Genomic DNA, 16,937 nt, shown 5'->3' with positions numbered 1-16,937 from the left:
ATCCCTCTAAGCTGCGGCAACGGTGCCCCTCCAACCCACTTCTAAAAAGCCTGGCCCTCAAAATATTTGTTCTCTATCCATTGACCGCAAGTGTTCTTTTCTTCCTGCAAACGCCTTCAAAGTACTTAGCAACACTCGATCATATCCATTAACTGTTTCCAAGATGTCTACCGAACAGACGTAAGTCTTTACAATGGCGGACTGCTGGTCTTTCTAACATGCGTCGCCAGCTTCATTGCCGTCAAGCCCGATGGTGTCCAGGTACGGTGTCAATGTCCTGTACAAGCTCCATGTCGGTCTCAAGCTGATGGTCATTGTAGCGCGGACTCGTTGGCGATATCATCTCCCGATTTGAGAAGCGAGGGTGAGCGAAAGTCATGGTGCAAAAAGATGAACATAACTAAGCGGTGAAGATACAAATTGGTTGCGCTGAAGATGGTCTCCCCATCCAAGGAACACCTTGAGAAGCACTACGAGGATCTTTCGGAGAAGCCTTTCTTCAAGGGCCTTGTTACCTGTATGGATCCAAGCTTCTTTTTGCCCCTACACCACTGACAAGCGTCCTAGACATGCTGAGTGGCCCAATCGTCGCTATGGTCTGGGAAGGCCGTGATGCGTGCAAGACTGGTCGCTGTAAGTCTCGACATTCCATGCCCAATATGTACAACACTAACTTTGCCAGCTATCCTTGGTGCCACCAACCCTCTTGCCTCTGCCCCTGGCACCATCCGTGGTGACTACGCCATCGATGTCGGTCGCAACGTCTGCCACGGCTCTGACGGTGTCGAGAGTGCCAAGAAGGAAATCGCTTTGTGGTTCAAGCCTGAGGAAGTTCAGAGCTACAAGAATGCTCAGTTCGACTGGATCTACGAGAAGCCATAGATGACCATAGCACCATGATCGCTATGCCATGACTTGTCGTGCAGGCTTGGTGGCCGCCTCGACTCCAGCGCGTTCTGCGGCCTTGTGTAGCCATCTCGCAATGATCAACGATGTGCGAACGCAGACAGATAGATTACCAGAATACGCAAGAACCAGGACTTTCATGTGTAGTCCCTTTCATGTACCTGGCTCTGTCCCTGCCTCCGTGCCATGTGGTGTCTGCGATGACAGGATGCTTGCTTCATGTCTTTCTCGGTCGAAATATAGATTGGGTGATATTGCGGAACGGTATGACTGCGGCTCTTGCAAACCAAGGAGATGCCCAGACACTCACAAACAGGCGAACGGGTAGCAGTGCCTTGACTATTGCATACGCGGTGGCGAATTCGATGACCAGTCTCGTACCGCCCTCTCCCTCGTTGAACCATTTCGACACTTTCTGGCCCTCTGGTCTCCCTGCCTTTCCTTCTCTTGCTTTGTCCTCAATCTCGACTTCATCTGATTCACTTATCCACCCCTTCTTTCTGAAATAGCGCCCAAATCTCTCTACTCCATCAGAAACCCAAGCTCCTCCGGCAAAGTATGGCGGCAGCCAATGCCCGTAGTGGAAAGCACCCGCGAGACCGAATAATGGAACAATTGCGGTCAATTCATGGAGGATGATGAAGGCCACAGTGTGGGAGACAGGAGCATGTCGTATTTGCCTCACCGTAGGCTGGAGGAAGCGAGGTGTTCGTGCTACGAATCGATCAAGTCGACTTCTCACCCCGGCCTGCTCATCTGTTTTGAGAGCTTGTCGTCTGACCTCTTCCGTCTTCTGCGATAGCCAGCGCCGACCAGGTGGCTTTGGCAACGGCAGCCTAGCACGGATAGACGACCATTTCATGACAGGACCGATTGTGCATTCATGTATGTCTGAATCCGAAACACAATGGAGGCTGTTCCGCGTTTGCTTCTATGACCGGCCCGGGAACAAGAATCGCGGCTCGGGAACCTTGCTTGTCATTGGCGGAGGGCGCGAGGGGAAACAGCCTTATCTTGCTATCCTTGCGTGAATCAGCCATCCCTCCTCTTTTAATCATTCATTCATTTTCCTTCCTGTCTTCGCAATGAAATGCCATCAGGTCACGTAGTGCAGACGTGAGGACGCCAGCAATGTCTTGGGTGGAGACGCAAGCTGGGTCTTTTCGCCCGTCTTTGATGCGGCGTGGCTTCATCAGGCTGCCACCATTTGTACCGTCTAGGCACCAGTGAACTTATCTTACAAGGGATTCCTGTTGGTTGATGTTGCACTGCTCATTCTTGTTCTTCGTCTGATCAGGAACAGGCGCACAATCATGGACATCCTTCCTGCTGAACTGGTAGCACAGCTGTGTCGCTTTCTTGACAAGCCTTCTCTGTGCAGTGTGCGCCTTACCTGCAGAGCATTTGCTATCATAGCGGAAGAATGTCTTTTCCACGACCTGGAGTTTCGCCTGTATCCCAGCAGTCATCGCTTGTATCAGCTAGAACAATTGGCAGCCAACACCTCGATAGCATCTCGGCTCAGTTGTGTTTCCCTTGAATCTGGCGTGCAACTTGAATATGCGGATTATCGTTATTGGCAAGCACAGGTATATCACGACAAGAGCCGTACTTGGGAAGCAAGCCTCGCGCCCAAAGGATCGACGAGCACCCAGTACCTGGAATTCCACGAGACTCTTCAAGCACGGTTCACAACCGATCTGCCTCAGAGGTATGATCTCTATCGCTGGCATCTCGACCAGCAAGCGTCCACGATGGCGCAGGAACGGGTGAAAGACCTATTGACACGGACGCTCAATAAGCTTCACCAGTCCTGCCCCAAGTTGCGCTTTAAGCTGCTCATGGCTGAGCCTCAGATTTTTCTGGAACAATTAGAGGCGTTCAATCCGGAGGAGTACGCAAGTGAGAAGCCATATGATCCTGACCCACGACGGCGTGTTGTGAATCGGCGGCAGCATTGTCTCGCCCATTTTCTCAATTTACTCGACGCTGCGAAAATGTCTGAGTATGACACCAACGATCTCACAGCTCTCGATATGCCTCACCAACTATTGACAGTGAATGGACATCATGCTTCCCAGTTGATGGAAAGAGTATTTGCCGGTTTGAACAGGCTGGAGTTGAGTGTCAGTGCCTTTCCTCATAGCGACTGGCTATCGCGCAATGAGGGTACAGACATATATATACATGGTAGGAACACGGCAGCACGCAGACTAAGAATGCTGCTAAATTATCCTTCCGGCCTTGAGGAATTGTGTCTTACCTTTCCTTCGGGCAAGGCAGCGGAATATTCGTTTGAGCTCTTCGACAGGACGAACATTGATCGATTCCCCCGTCTATGGCTTCCTCATTTGAAGGTTTTGACATTGTGCAACTTTCGATGCTCCTGGCAGGATTTGCACCCTTTCCTGTTGGAGGCGAAGCACTTGCGCTCTTTGGTGATGAAGAATTGTTGGTTGGAGACATGCTCAATGATAGATGTCCTCGAACTCCTGACGACGAGGCGCCTAGCACGTGCAGAAGTTCTCGGGCACTGGTACGTCGAGGAAGATTCTGGTCAGTGGCATTTCCATGAAGACCGCGACTTCACGAAGTGCTCTGCAGCAACCTCTTATGAAGGCCCATATGTGCACTCTGGCTTGCTGGCGAAGGTGCAAGACTACATACACGGCCTTTCCAAGTGTCCGTTACCGCGGTGGACTACGCAAGGCCATGCTGGAACTTTATGGGAAACGCTAGGAGACACAAGTGCGCATTACATTCCCGGACCGCCTCAACTTTGAAGGTAATTGACTGCCTCAGTGAAAAGTACCCAACTGCCTAGATGTCCGGCAGAATTGTTCACTGCCCGACACGCCGATCCTCTGATGGAGGAAATTAGGCTCGTCCTGCAGCACTACTCCTGCAACTTGTCTCTACAATTAGCAAGGCCTTCAGATTTATCACAACGAGTGCTGCATCACAGAGCGCACTCAATCATTCACGAACACCGTCGTCCCATTCATTGAGCAAAGCTCTATTCCTTAGCCAGCGCGACCGCCGCATTCGTCTATCACACGCGGATCCGCTTTCTACGACCGTTCTCGAACGCACTCTATTCTGCATAACGATCAAAGTCTCGAACGGACAAGATGGACCGAACCCAAGCAGAGGCTGATATTCGAGGAGGCGAATTGCGCTATCGACGAATGGTTTTTGAGATTACTGTCGGCGAGAACAGTGTCGGTATCCTTTCAGAACCCATAACTGACCACGAGTGGGCCGTTCAACGTCCAATTCATCGAGCCATCGTTGTGCTTAAGGCATTCCTCGTGACTGGTGCGCTTGCCATGCTTCTGTACACATTGCATATAATTGTCAATTGGATCGCACACCTTCCTTGAAGAGGTACCGATCATCTCTGGGCCGGCACAGGGCATGACGGGAGAATGGTGGTTGCAGAGGAGATGTCAGGACAAAAATACGAGAGTAACATACAATGATGCGGCGGGCACCTTGCGGAAAATACGACACGAGATATGCTGGCCTGGATAGGTGTGTCCAGAGTGGACGAATGTTTATCACGCAGCGGAGCATGTCAGCATGGTAAAGCCTCCACGTTCGATACGATCATGGGGGGCCTTGTTTGCTCTTTAACGATACGACGGCGGCGCTGCCGTAAGAACATTGCAATGCTTACATAACTCCACTCTATTAAATGCTTGGTCATCTCTTTGTCTTCCAATCACAGTCGCAAATCTACTGTCTTGCAAAAGGACCGGTGCATACGAAGCCTCCGCCTCCGCAATATTTACACCTCTATAAGATGGACAATTCGTATCACAAAGATACGCTCGGTCGCTCTCCTGAATACAAGGCCAGTGAGTCCATTGCAAGGGTATAGCGCATGATTAAGTTTTTCATTCCTACTTCTCCCAACTGCCACGCGCTATCTTTCTACTCATACCTTTCTGGGCGTTGCTGCTGTTGTTTCCATAATCAACTTGTGTCTAGCTCGAGGACTCGGAAGCTGCCAGTGGTGTGGCTCTCCCGGAAGCCGAGGCTTTGAGGCCTTAAGCGTCCGGCTCGCGTGTGACGGATCATCCATTGCAGGGTTGGTGGCATTTGTCCTGCCAATCCCGTCCGTCATCACCAGATTAGTATCACTTGCTAATGCACGTCAAGTTTCGATAGTGGCGCCTTCGCAACCGACAGCCTTATGGAGAGTGTTGAAGAAGAAGATTCGCGGGCTCGGCGACGCGAGCAAGTCAGAAGGGCTCAAAGGTATGATGCGCTTCCGTCCTTGTGCAACGAGCGCCCTGTTCATATACATTTCTGTGAGCTCACCCAGAATAACTGACATCCTCCTCAGGACTCACCGAGATCGCAAAGCCACATATGTCAGAAGTCTGGAGGCAGAAGTTGCAACGTTGCGTACACAAGAGGCGGCGCATGATGCAGAGTGCCAAATGTACCGGCAGGTGATTCGTCGCTTGCGGGAGTTGATTAAATATCACAACATCCCTTTGCCTCCTGATTTGGCATCGAGCCCGCACGTGTCGAGTCCCCAAGCGACCGTTGAACTGGTGACGCTTTCCGATCGCTCGCAGACCATACGCGCGCAACTTCCCGCACCAGGCTACGTCTGCCCACTACCTTCTGATATATCAGGGGCACCTCCTCTTTATTCCGAGTCCAGCTTCTCAACCAGTGAAATCCTCCCAGGCACGAGTATCGGTGACGCTCCCGATCAAGAGCCCACACCCATGGCACATGCCCACGGCCTTTGGACCGCCCAGACCGGAGTCGACTTTGTTCTCGGGCTCGAACAAGTCTGTCTGGAACACCACGCTGTGCATAGCGTCGACGTCGAAGGAACCGGTCACGAGATGATGCTTATGAGTCCGATCATGTCTCGCTCCCCGCCATTGCAGCAAACAACAGAGCCGGGTTCTGGACTACCGGACGGTGCCAAATGGAGCGTCCCAGCAGTCGAGTTGGAGCGTCTCCTGGAATTCGCGGATCGACTGCGGCTGGACGGAGAGATCACCCCTGTCGAGGCATGGCAAAGCATACGTCAGCACCCCAATTTTCCGAACTTGACTCGCGATGGACTGGCAAGTATGAAAGCCATGTTGTTTCCCGAGGTCGAATGCTATGGGTAAGCTGAGGATTTCCTGGGATGGCGCTAGCACTGACATTCCTGGGAGCAGGTTTGGAGCCGTCATTGATAGAGCCTATTTCGATGCGGTCATGCTGCAGGTGATGGGGCCCTTCAGACCGTCGCGATGAGAAATCATGTGTCAACGTATACCCAAGCACGTTTACCTAAGGATCGGAGGGTTTATCGAGCCAGAGGGAGTATGTGCCGGGTGTCGTGCTGGTTGTAGCAAGCGAGTATATAATTCTTGATTTTAGTGCGGAGCACAAACGAGAACAAGGTCTCTAGTGAATGTGTCGTTGGCCAGCAATCGCCTTGCGCTGAGGGGAGTACCGGTACCAAAAGTTAAAGGTGAATTCATGCTCAAAAGTTCTTGCCAGGTCAATCATTTAGGCTGCTCCTTAGGTGCGGATATAGTTTTCCGGGGGGCACTCCCCTATGCCTGGCGGCCTATAAAGTGCCGGCTTACGTAATGAACCCCGACTTAGTCGTTACTTAATGAGCGAAAATCACGCGCCGTTGATCAACTCGTTAACATGGTGTAATTGGGACTTTGCACAACAGTGACACGGCCAAGTATCTTTCAAACCCTGTGGAGCTCCTCCGAGGGTAAATATAGAGCTTCACTGCGGCTCCACCTCAGAAGTTTGCAGACATACGCATCGATATCACATTACACGTCAACACTACAGCTCTTACCGGCACTCTGTGCTGGACCCAAAGGACCTCGGAGATCGCGCACCAGAAGGTCAAGTAGGCCATGGCACCAAAACAGAAGCGCAAAGCACGCGCACCAGAGACCGAAGCTCCCCGAGCCAGCAAAAGAGTTAAGGCAGTAAGCGAGTCGGTGGAGGAACCTGAGCAAAAAGCGCCAACGACCAGTAAATCTGCTAAAGTCAGTTCTGACGACCAAGCGCGCCCTGATGAGGTGCAGGATGACACAACAACTCAGCCCGACACGTCGTCAAAACAAACTACTGGAAGCAACGACAAATTTACGTCTTTCGAAATGCCCTCGGGCTCGAAACCAATACCCTGTATCCGCAGTCACCCCGCCGAGGCGGCACCGATATCACTTGTTTTCACGCACGGCGCTGGCGGTGGGCTATCTGCTCCCGCATTGATGAACTTTGCACGAGGTTTCGCATCGACTGGCTCACCCGTCGTCTGTTTCCAGGGCAACATGAATCTCAAAGCCCGGACACGCAGTTTCGCTACGGTGTTGGATCACGAGAAGAAACAACGCAAAGCCGAGATGACAGTAGCATATGGTGGACGGAGTATGGGTGCACGCGCAGCGGTGCTTGCGGCACAATCGGACGAGTCGATCAAGACGCTTGTGCTGGTCTCGTATCCACTCATCGGACCTGGCGGGGCCGTTCGAGACCGGATCCTGCTTGACATCAAGTCGGATGTGGATGTGTTGTTCGTCTCGGGTGATGGAGATTCCATGTGCGACTTCCCCAGGCTGGCTACGCTGAGGAAAAAGATGAAAGCGAAAAGTTGGATGGTTGTGGTGGAGGGGGCGGATCACGGGATGACTCTGAAAGGTGGGAAGAAGTGGAAGGATGCCACTGAGGAGGTGGCCAAGGAGACTGGGAGGATTGCGGCGAGGTGGGTAGAGGCTAGAGACGAAGAGCACAAAGACATGACGTTAAGATGGAACGGAGACAAGCCTGCGGGGAGCTGGGTCGACGCGGACGCCCAAGGACATCAAGAGCGCGAAAAGGGCGGCATCGAAAAGTACTTCGGCAAAAAGGAGGGGGAAGAAGAGCATACAGAGGCTGTGTCCGGGACGAAGAAGAAGCAGAAGAAGGGGACTGCTGGTAAAGCTGATTGATATATGGTGCTTGAAGGGTCTCGACAGTGCAGTCTTTGTTGCTGAATGGAGACTAAGCCATTGAGCTCGATATGGGTTGAATGCTGGTCGGCACGTTGTATCGGATGTCGCAAAGCCGTGGTCGGTCCAGCCGAATAAGTGCCGCCTTTTGTGCTTACATGTATAAATGTTGGTGGTCAATCCCTGATGTGGTGCCCCTTGCCTTCAGCTGCGTTGTCTAAAAGTACATCTAGGAGCAGTTATAGGCCAATTCAGCCTGGTGTTGAATGTTCGGAGCCTTATCATGCAGACGAGGCTGTGGAAACCTACAGCGGAGACCGAACCCATAGTGGGGCAGATAACGAAGCCCAAACTGTCACGCCATCAAATTCATGCTTCTCAACATAATAATGTCTCGTCTACCGTAGAGAATATAATGTGTACCGTCGCTGAGTTGTAGGCTACGATTGTGTTGAGCCGAAGCATCTTCCCCCAAGCAAGATCGTCTCGATTTTCGGGCGCGCCATCCGGAGATCCGCGTATGCTGGTGTTCGTGCCCAATACCGCTCTGAACACATCCGGTCGGCCCTTCACACCTTCTGTGCTTGAGCCGAGCACAGAACACCATTCATGGGCGACCCCGGGTCAGCATCCTCTATCAAGAGGATCGCAGTGATAGGGGCCGGTCCTGTAGGGGTGTCGTGCGCCAAGTAGGTCCAACTCACGCTATCCTGGAGCACCGAATGGCCTCCTCTGACATAGTCCCTCCAGGTATTTGCTTGCTGAAAACGTCTTTGACACCATCGACATTTATGAGCAGCGTGACGGCGTGGGTGGAATTTGGAATCTCTCTGTGCCAGAACGGTCCAGGCACATACCGGTACCACAGACCGACCCACGATATGGCCAGAAGGTGCAGGACGACAGTTCCCTGGAATTCGAGTCTCCCCTCTACGACTATCTAGAGACGAATATTCCTAAGCAGTTGATGGCTTTCTCTGATGTGCCGTTCCCGGAAGACGATCCGCTGTTTCCGAGTCACCAGGCCGTCCTCAGATATCTCGAGAAATACGCCCAAGATGTGAAACATCTGATTCGATTCAGCACCGCTGTAACAGACATCAGACTGGTCGTTGACCAAGCCACCGGACAAGAACGATGGAACGTGGTTGCGCAGGGCCTCACGCGAAAAAAGACCACAAGCGCATTTTACGATGCGGTAGTCGTGGCTAATGGTCACTATACTGTGCCATACGTTCCCGACATCAAAGGCATCGCCAAATGGAATGCGACATACCCCGAAGTCATCATCCATTCAAAGGCTTATCGGAGGCCAGAGGACTTCAAGGACAAAAAAGTCCTTGTCATCGGAAACTCGGCTTCCGGTCTCGATATCGCCACCCAGATAGCCAAATACTGCAAGGGTCCTGTCCTACTCTCTGCACGGTCGGTCTCCGCATTTGGTACCCTGCCTCCAGCAGAATGGCGAGAGGATGTGGACGAAGTTGTCGACTTTCTATCACAAGAGGAAGGCAACAGAGCCGTAAGGTTCCGAAGTGGCAGAATAGTGAAGGACCTCGATTCAATTGTCTTTGCAACGGGATATTTCTACACATTCCCTTTTCTCTCAGGGCTGTTGCCACCTATCGTCACCGATGGCTTGCGGATTCGAGGCTTGTATCAGGACTTGTTCCACATCGAACATCCCACGCTTGCATTTCCCGTTGTCAACCTGAAAGTCATTCCGTTCCCACTCTCTCAGAACGAGGGTGCGCTTATCGCCCGTGTCTGGAGTGGACGACTTGACATTCCCCCGACGTTAGAGATGAAGCAGTGGGAGCTTGACAAGATTAGTCAAAATGGTGATGGCAAGCACTTTCATCTCAAAAAGTTCCCTCAGGATGCAGCACAAGTGAATGAGCTCTATGCATGGGCCGAGAAGGCGCGAAGGAGAGAGGGGTTGGAAAATGACGGCCAGGGAAAGTTAGGGACCAGATGGGATGAGCGCCAGGTTTGGATGAGATCTCAATTTCCTAACATCAAAGCAGCATATGCCAAAAGAGGAGAAGCCAAATTGAAGGTCAGGACGATGGAAGAACTTGGGTTTGACTTTGATGAATGGAGGAAGACTGCGCAACAGAAAGATCTAGACATGTTCCGGGAAGCAAAGTGCTGATCATAGACTTACAGAGACACCACAGAGACCACCTGTTTGTCACAATGAAGAGGTACCTCATATAGAAAAGACGTCTCTTTCAACTTGGAGTCCTGTGAAACTAGGACGGGACTTCAGGATCTTCAAGACACAGTGAAGTGCAACCGTGCAAGAGGCTCGTCTTTTCAGTCCTGCCTCACAACATCGTTAAGGTAAGCACGAGACAGACACTTTCACTGTCGTTGTAGGAAACCGACCTTTTGACCTCCTTTCTCCTTCTCAACAATTGAGGCTCTCTTCTTTTCTCTCATTCTCAGACTGGGATAAGAATCTGGTAATTTGGATCTGTTCTCGCTTCCGCCGGGCCGTACCTATTCTGACACTGCCATCCACTGTTGCGTCAGTTACAAGTAAACGAAAGACCCGGTGGTCGGCTAACTTGCCCCCAACTCAGGCACCGCCAGCCCGACATCCAACGCCCCCGAGACACCCATAAACATCTTTCCTTGTATGTACTGAATACAGGCTGCACCTTGCTTGACGCAGGGTGGTCGTGATCTATCTGTTTCCGCCATGATTTGCCGACTGACCATGATCTCCTCCAGCAGCTGTTGCGGAGTACGATGAAGAATCCCATGCGCAACGACTCCGATATTGTGGAATACAAGTCTACCAAGCGCAAGAAGTCCACCGATACCGCCGCCGTTTACTCCACTCGGCATATACCTTGGGAAGAACAGTTGCAGCTGCCAGAGAGGTTTCACGAGTCTGGCGAAGGGACTTGGCCGGCCTTGGCTATTCTGCAAGAAAAGATTGGCAAGAACAAGAGAAAGCAGTTTCTGGTCGAGTGGGAGCCACATCCAGTAACGGGCGAGAAGTTTGAACCTACCTGGGTATGCATTTGCAGGCAAGCGATATGAATAGTGACTAATAATGGGATGCTGCACAGCAAAGCCAAGTGGGAAACGATCTGCTCAAGCATTGGAACCGAAAGCAAGGCCTACAGATCGGAGATTCAGAAGAAGCCAGCAAGAACGGCTCCGATGGACATTCCGTGAAACCAGAGATAAGACGGGCAAAAGCGATTCGCCGAATACCAGACTCTTCCAGTGAAACTGGCTCTCAACAGAAGTCGATCAGAAGTACCCGGAGACCATCTACCCCAGGCCGCCGAAACCACTCTTCCACAGAAACCAGCTCAAGACGATCCCAGGATCAACCTGGACCATCGGCCTCGTCGCCTGTTGAGATAGCTGAGACGCAGGAAGAAGTATCGCAGCCCGTATTGCCGGTGTCAATCTCGGTGGAAATACCTCCCACCTCCATTGACAAAGCTGAATACCAGTCTTTGCACTCTAGCCAGATCAATTCTGACGGCGGCTTCAAGGGGCTTTATTCACCTTATCCAGATCGAAGTCTAACCAGGTCGTCCCCCAAACTTGATCTCAGTCAAGCCTCTCGAGATCGAGACTACGCAGCTCCTCCAAGCTCTTCTTCTGGCCGACAAGGTCTCCGTGACCGCCACATCATTCTGTCGACGAGCGTGGAGACACCAGGCTCTACTGACAGACAACAACATTCGATTACCAACGACAGGAGCGGCACTTCAGCACGGCGTCTCGTACACACACAATCAGGTGCACGCGCCGAAGAAGAACAAGAGCCTCAGCAACCCCTTACCCGACACATTCCAAGCTCGGCGACATCCTCTCGTTCGAGTGCGTTTGTCACGCCACAATACGTCCCCAGCACACATCAAGAAACTCTTCTAACCCGCGATCCTAGTAAAGAACTAGGCTCTTATCCACTACGCATAAGTTCTTTGCTCACGAACGAAAAGGCAGATACCAATTCGCCCACTCCGAATACACAGCGACAAAATCGCAACGGCACTGGGTCTTCCCCGTGGGCCTTCCAAACTCAAGCCCCTCCTGAATCCGGTCCGGTTGACTTCACATTGGTGCCCGACACAGGCACTCCAAAGTGGGGGAAGCGATTGCTCGAAGCGTTCTCCTCGCCAGAACGTTCAAAGAAATCCCGCTCGCGACAGATGGCGTCCTCGCCTGGACCACCAATGGAATCTATTCATTCTTTCACTGCTCCACAGCCAGATGAGGGAATGACATCTGGACACAAGGAGGCTCCATTTGGTCAATTCTCGTCCTCAAATGACATAGGCACCTCTGCTATCACGACTGTCACAACTCCTAGGACGGCGAACCATGATGAGAATGCCAGTGATGCAGCAAGTGTTCCGAGCCATCCTCGTCACGTGCCCGTTTTTGATGCGGCTATGGCCGGAAGTGCTCTACCGATCCAAAATTCTATTGAAGAGGATAATCCAACTTCCAGCGGCGAGCAGTCCTCGGCCGAATCCAAACCGAATTCCAGTCAACAATCTGTCGAGAATGAGCGCGATATTCCCCAGGTTGGCGGACTGGTCTTGCCAAGCTATCCGATCCTTGGTCCTGCTGAGTATGCACTTGCACTGCCGGCGGAGGGGAAGATACAGTCGACTTATTCGGACATCATCAAGGCAAAGCGCAAGGCTATTCTCAATTTCGTCAACCGTCATGAGTCTGTCGGTTCATCTAATGGTTCTCCCAACCGGACACATGAGAGAAACGAAATGAACGAGATGATCCAATTGCTGAACGATACCGTTACTCATATGGACCTGGGCCTCCCTGGCTTTTCAACCCAGTACTCAATCCAATCCGAGGAACATGCCGCATACGCAAATTATGCAAGCTCAAAATTCTCTCTACTTGGCCATCTGGTCGACATACTGAAGCCTGTTGAGTGCTCCATTGTGATCATGTCTCGAGCCGGCACGATACAGGACTTGATTGAACACTACTTGACCATGAAGCATATCGATGTGAGGCGTATGGACCATGTCGCAGCGTCCAGATCGCCAATTCCGGATCGGCAACCCCGGGACTTCCAGGTTGATCTTGTCAGCACCTTTTCCACCCATCAGGTGGTATTTCCTCGACGACCCATCCTCATGATTGCATTCGACGCTTCATACGACTCGCAAGACCCTCAGGTCATGCGCATTCGTCAATATTTCTCGCCGAAACCTCCTTCGCTGTTACCAGTGATTCATTTGCTCGTGTCCAACTCATCGGAGCATGTCGATCGATGTTTGCCAAAAGATATGCCGTCTCCATCTAGACTGAAGGTTTTGGTGCGAGCCACATATCAGGCTCGACCTAATCTGGGCGGAAAACCAACCTATGTCCCAGACGATTCAGATGAGCCAGAAGGTCGGCCCATGGACTTTTCGGATCTGCAGCGAGCTTTGCGAAAAAGTCCCGAACGCAAACTTGCTAGACTCGCTGCAGTGATTGCAAGAGCATCTGTGTCGCAAGATTTTGACACCTACTGGAGTTTGGGCATGATGCCGGAACTGCAACTGACCGAGATGGATAACCTCCCGTCAAGACTTAGTGGTGTATCGCCTGTGGCTCAAGTGAAGAAGGAGCCTGTTGCTCGTTCGAGGACTCCCAACTCGCGTGCCGGGACGCCGTCCGGAAAGAAACGCTTGTTGGAAATTGACAATGTCCTCCCCGCACTCAACAAGCGTCAGCGCCTAACGCCACTGCGGGATTCTGTTGAGGCCAGCAATATCAATCATGACACAAGCAGCCAAATCGAAACACTGCAAGGAATGGTCAGTAAATTGCAGAGTGAGTTGCATACGGAACGAGAAGCACGGCAGAAAGCGGAAGAAGACCGGAGCCAACTTCAAGAGCAGCTCGACAAATGGAGAAAAGATCATGCCGATTTGCAACGACGATACGAAAAGCGAATGACGAAATGCCATGTACTGGAGGGGTCAAACAAGAAACTCCTGAAGACCATTGAGAACAACAAGACAAGACAGGACCGAGCCGCAGACGATCATGGCACGATGAAGAGAAGAGTGACTGAGTTGCAGGCAGAATTGACGACTGTCCGTGAAGAGGTAAAGGCCGGTGGTGGAGATGCAGCAGCCTTGGAAACTGCGAGAGAGGAGGCACGCGGACTGCGGGCCAAGAACAACTACCTGGACAAGTCTCTTGAAAATACTCGCAAGGATTTCGAGTTCACCAGATCTCAATATCAGGATGCGTCAAACAAGGCTGCAGATTTTGCGACGCAAGCAAGAGAGTTGGAAGAGCAGGTTGCAGAGTTGACCAAATCAGCTGGCGATGAGAAGCGGCGTCTCAAGGAGAAAAACTACGAGGAAAGTATGAAGCGACACCTCGCGAAGATCTCTGAGGTCGAAATGGAGCTCAAGACTCGCGATACGCTGCTCCGAAAGCTTGAGGAGGAGAACCGGCAACTGAAGCGAAGTCGAGGTGTCCAAACTCGTGGGTCAAGCGTGCAACCGCCAGGGAGTCCAGGACTTGATGCTCCAGGCAGGGGAACGAGGAGCCGTCAAGGAAGCCCAGCTGCAGGACTGTTTCCCACCACGCATCACGGTTCTGCTACGAACAGAGGAAGTCTCTTACGGCATGAGCGCTAGAAGGACTAAATCTAATGAAGGTTAAGATACTGCAGGTGCTGTCCTTCTGAGATGAGAGTGAATGTGGCAAGAGGCGGTTTGCGTCATCGCCAGCCATCCTTCGGTACCCTGTATGTCACGAATATGGGCATAGCGAAACGGATTCCGTTGGGGGTGTTGCTCCCGAATGAGCCATTTCAATTAGATTGTTAGTGAAGACAACGATATGAAGAATATTGTCAAGAACTCGGGAGCACTCTGACCGAGAAGAAATCGACATGTAGACCTAAGCTCGAACATTTCTTCAAGTGAACGACGGTCGGCAGGATGATGAAAGCTGAAAATGTGCTTCCCTAGAACGACGAAAGAGTTGCCTCACTGTAATCTCGACAACCCCGGTCTTGTTGATACCTGTCACTTTAAGCGTGAGGCTCGTGACTGCTGTCGGTTTGACAAAGGTTTGACGAGAGTGCTGCCAGGCGTGTCAGTGCGTGGATCACAGAAATGAGGTGAGACCATCCAATCTCGACATGTCAACAAACCCATTTCTGTGCGAGTGGCCGCCATCCCCCTCTGACAAAAAATGTTTCTGGTGGCGAAGAATCCAAGAGGACTTTGCTGCTAAGCTCGAGTCGCTGTTCAGTCCGGTAAAGAAGAAGCAAAAAGGCAAGAAGGAAAAGAAAAGGGAACAAAAGAGGAAAGGATCGTACTAGCATCGTATATTCCTATTATTCCTTATCCATGAAAAGAGAAAGCATCAATGCCAGAAGGACACCGATGCTGTTAGATAGAATGAAACCCAAAGACAATAAGAAATAATTCCAAAGATCACAAAACTCCATCTGCTGCACAATTCTAGAGACCATACCCAACCATGAGCGGCTGGCGGCCTATTCCATGTCTTGTATCGTAAGCTGATTCAGCAGCTCCATCAACTCATAGTTTTTTTGTCGTAAGCCCTCAGGGAGCGAGTAGCTTAAGCGCAGATACCGCGCTTGTTGAGGGAGAACATGCCGAGGAAGTCGTCCTTGACACAGTTGCCGGAGCAGCACTGTTCGTCAGACTCGCACACGGAGGCGATTGAGACACACATGGCGCAGTCACCTTGGGCACCGGCGGATTCGGCACTGCAGAAGTAGCCGTTGCAGCAAGAGCCCTGGACACCGGCGCTACCTAGGGAGCAGGTAGATCCGAAAGCAGCGCACATGGGGTTGGAAGGCACTGATCGACGACGGAAGCTGCCTCCTGAGGCGGTGGGGCCGGCAGAGGTAGTGGATGTAGTGACGGTGACCGTCGTCGTGGTGGTAGCGGTGACACTGGTGGTGGCGGTGGTAGAGGCTGAGCTGGAGGTGCTGGTCTTGGTGGTGCTAGAGCTGCTAGAGCTGGTGCTGGTGCTGGTGCTTGAAGCAGTGCCGGTGGTGGAGGCAGAGACGGTCGAGCTGGTGCTGTTGGCGGTGGTGGAGGTGGCGATGGAAGAGGTCGTGGTTGTGGTGTTGCTGGAAGACTGGGCAGTGAAGGTCACGATAGTACCATCGCAGTTGTCACCATCGGAGTCAACAGTCTCGATCTCCAAGGAAGACAGGACACAGAATTGTCGGCCAGAGAGGAAAAGCCCGCCATTGGAGTCCATCAACCAGACATAGTCGACGGGTTCGGAATCGAAGACCTCAAGGAATGCAGCCTGGTCATCAGCAGTAGGCGACGAGCCAAGGATCTCGATGCCGTAGAGGATCATACCGTCGTTACCAGTAACGAGGAGAGCAGCATCAGCTTCGCTGCCCAATTGAGCAATGTTGTTGTCATTGATACCAAGATAGTATGTGTCACGCTTGCTCTTCTTTGTGCTAGGCATATCGACTGAGACGGTCAGAGTTTGGCCGGCAGCTACAACCGTGGCGGTACCGGAAGCCGTGGTGGTGGTGGTGGTGGTGCCGTTGGAAGCAGAAGTGGTGGTCATGGTCGTGGTGGTAGCATTGGTAGCAGAGGTGGTGCTGGTGGTGCTGACGTTGACAGGAGCAGTGGTGGTCGACAGGAAGCTGGTGGTGGTGGTGTTCAGGAGACCAGAGGTGGTGGTGGTCGAGACGTTGGCAAAGCTGGTGGTGGTGGTCATCACACTGCTCGTGGTGCTGTTGGCAAAGCTGGTGGTGGTAGCAGACGCGGTGGTGCTGGACGAAGTAGTGGTGGTGTTGGGGTGGATGAACTTGGCAAAGAACTGGAATCGGGTAGCATCACCGCAGTCGCCATCTGGGCCAACAGTCTCGACGACGAGGGTCTCAAGCAGACAGAAGATTCTCTCGTACAAGCTGAGGGTCTCTTCAGCATCGACCAACCAGAGGTTGGTTGATGGCACGCCAGTGGTTGCCTCAAGGTATGCGGCATCGTCTTGGCTAGGGGGGCTGGTACCGATGAAGAGGTCGCCGAA

At 52.1% G+C, this 16,937-nt stretch overlaps 7 protein-coding genes across 7 annotated transcripts; 6 read left to right on the top strand and 1 right to left on the bottom strand.

Moving 5' to 3' along the window:
• EDD37DRAFT_208795 (nucleoside diphosphate kinase) lies at positions 1–1,003 on the top strand. The gene is made up of 6 exons (XM_062810285.1): positions 1–180; positions 231–261; positions 321–364; positions 414–517; positions 568–633; positions 683–1,003. The coding sequence occupies exons 1-6, from the start codon at positions 164–166 to the stop codon at positions 880–882; spliced, it is 462 nt and encodes a 153-aa protein (XP_062665427.1). The 5' UTR covers positions 1–163; the 3' UTR covers positions 883–1,003.
• Positions 1,004–1,123: 120 nt separating this feature from the next.
• Positions 1,124–1,768, bottom strand: EDD37DRAFT_571093 (uncharacterized protein; the record flags this gene model as incomplete). The annotated part of the gene is made up of 1 exon (XM_062814314.1): positions 1,124–1,768. The coding sequence occupies one exon, from the start codon at positions 1,766–1,768 to the stop codon at positions 1,124–1,126; it is 645 nt and encodes a 214-aa protein (XP_062665426.1).
• Positions 1,769–1,968: 200 nt separating this feature from the next.
• EDD37DRAFT_208810 (uncharacterized protein) lies at positions 1,969–4,089 on the top strand. The gene is made up of 3 exons (XM_062810286.1): positions 1,969–2,158; positions 2,210–3,654; positions 3,709–4,089. The coding sequence occupies exons 2-3, from the start codon at positions 2,220–2,222 to the stop codon at positions 3,912–3,914; spliced, it is 1,641 nt and encodes a 546-aa protein (XP_062665425.1). The 5' UTR covers positions 1,969–2,158; positions 2,210–2,219; the 3' UTR covers positions 3,915–4,089.
• A 704-nt stretch (positions 4,090–4,793) lies between these two features.
• Positions 4,794–6,547, top strand: EDD37DRAFT_208785 (uncharacterized protein). The gene is made up of 3 exons (XM_062810284.1): positions 4,794–5,169; positions 5,258–6,046; positions 6,099–6,547. Exons 1-3 carry the CDS (start codon positions 5,105–5,107, stop codon positions 6,175–6,177), a joined length of 933 nt encoding a protein of 310 aa, XP_062665424.1. The 5' UTR covers positions 4,794–5,104; the 3' UTR covers positions 6,178–6,547.
• A 19-nt stretch (positions 6,548–6,566) lies between these two features.
• Positions 6,567–8,278, top strand: EDD37DRAFT_669956 (Alpha/Beta hydrolase protein). Its single transcript, XM_062819348.1, has one exon. The coding sequence runs from the start codon at positions 6,807–6,809 to the stop codon at positions 7,884–7,886; it is 1,080 nt and encodes a 359-aa protein (XP_062665423.1). The 5' UTR covers positions 6,567–6,806; the 3' UTR covers positions 7,887–8,278.
• A 132-nt stretch (positions 8,279–8,410) lies between these two features.
• EDD37DRAFT_212778 (dimethylaniline monooxygenase (N-oxide forming)) lies at positions 8,411–10,294 on the top strand. The gene is made up of 2 exons (XM_062810295.1): positions 8,411–8,575; positions 8,637–10,294. Exons 1-2 carry the CDS (start codon positions 8,496–8,498, stop codon positions 10,039–10,041), a joined length of 1,485 nt encoding a protein of 494 aa, XP_062665422.1. The 5' UTR covers positions 8,411–8,495; the 3' UTR covers positions 10,042–10,294.
• Positions 10,222–14,791, top strand: EDD37DRAFT_208937 (class II histone deacetylase complex subunits 2 and 3-domain-containing protein). The gene is made up of 3 exons (XM_062810288.1): positions 10,222–10,232; positions 10,475–10,913; positions 10,970–14,791. The coding sequence occupies exons 2-3, from the start codon at positions 10,644–10,646 to the stop codon at positions 14,534–14,536; spliced, it is 3,837 nt and encodes a 1,278-aa protein (XP_062665421.1). The 5' UTR covers positions 10,222–10,232; positions 10,475–10,643; the 3' UTR covers positions 14,537–14,791.
• Positions 14,792–16,937: the final 2,146 nt, after the last annotated feature.

Source organism: Exophiala viscosa (assembly GCF_022695815.1).
Source record: "Exophiala viscosa unplaced genomic scaffold EDD37scaffold_17, whole genome shotgun sequence".
Classification (NCBI taxonomy): Eukaryota; Fungi; Ascomycota; class Eurotiomycetes; order Chaetothyriales; family Herpotrichiellaceae; genus Exophiala; species Exophiala viscosa.
Note: the sequence above shows the minus strand (reverse complement) of the source record. Positions and strands in the feature narration are given on the sequence as shown.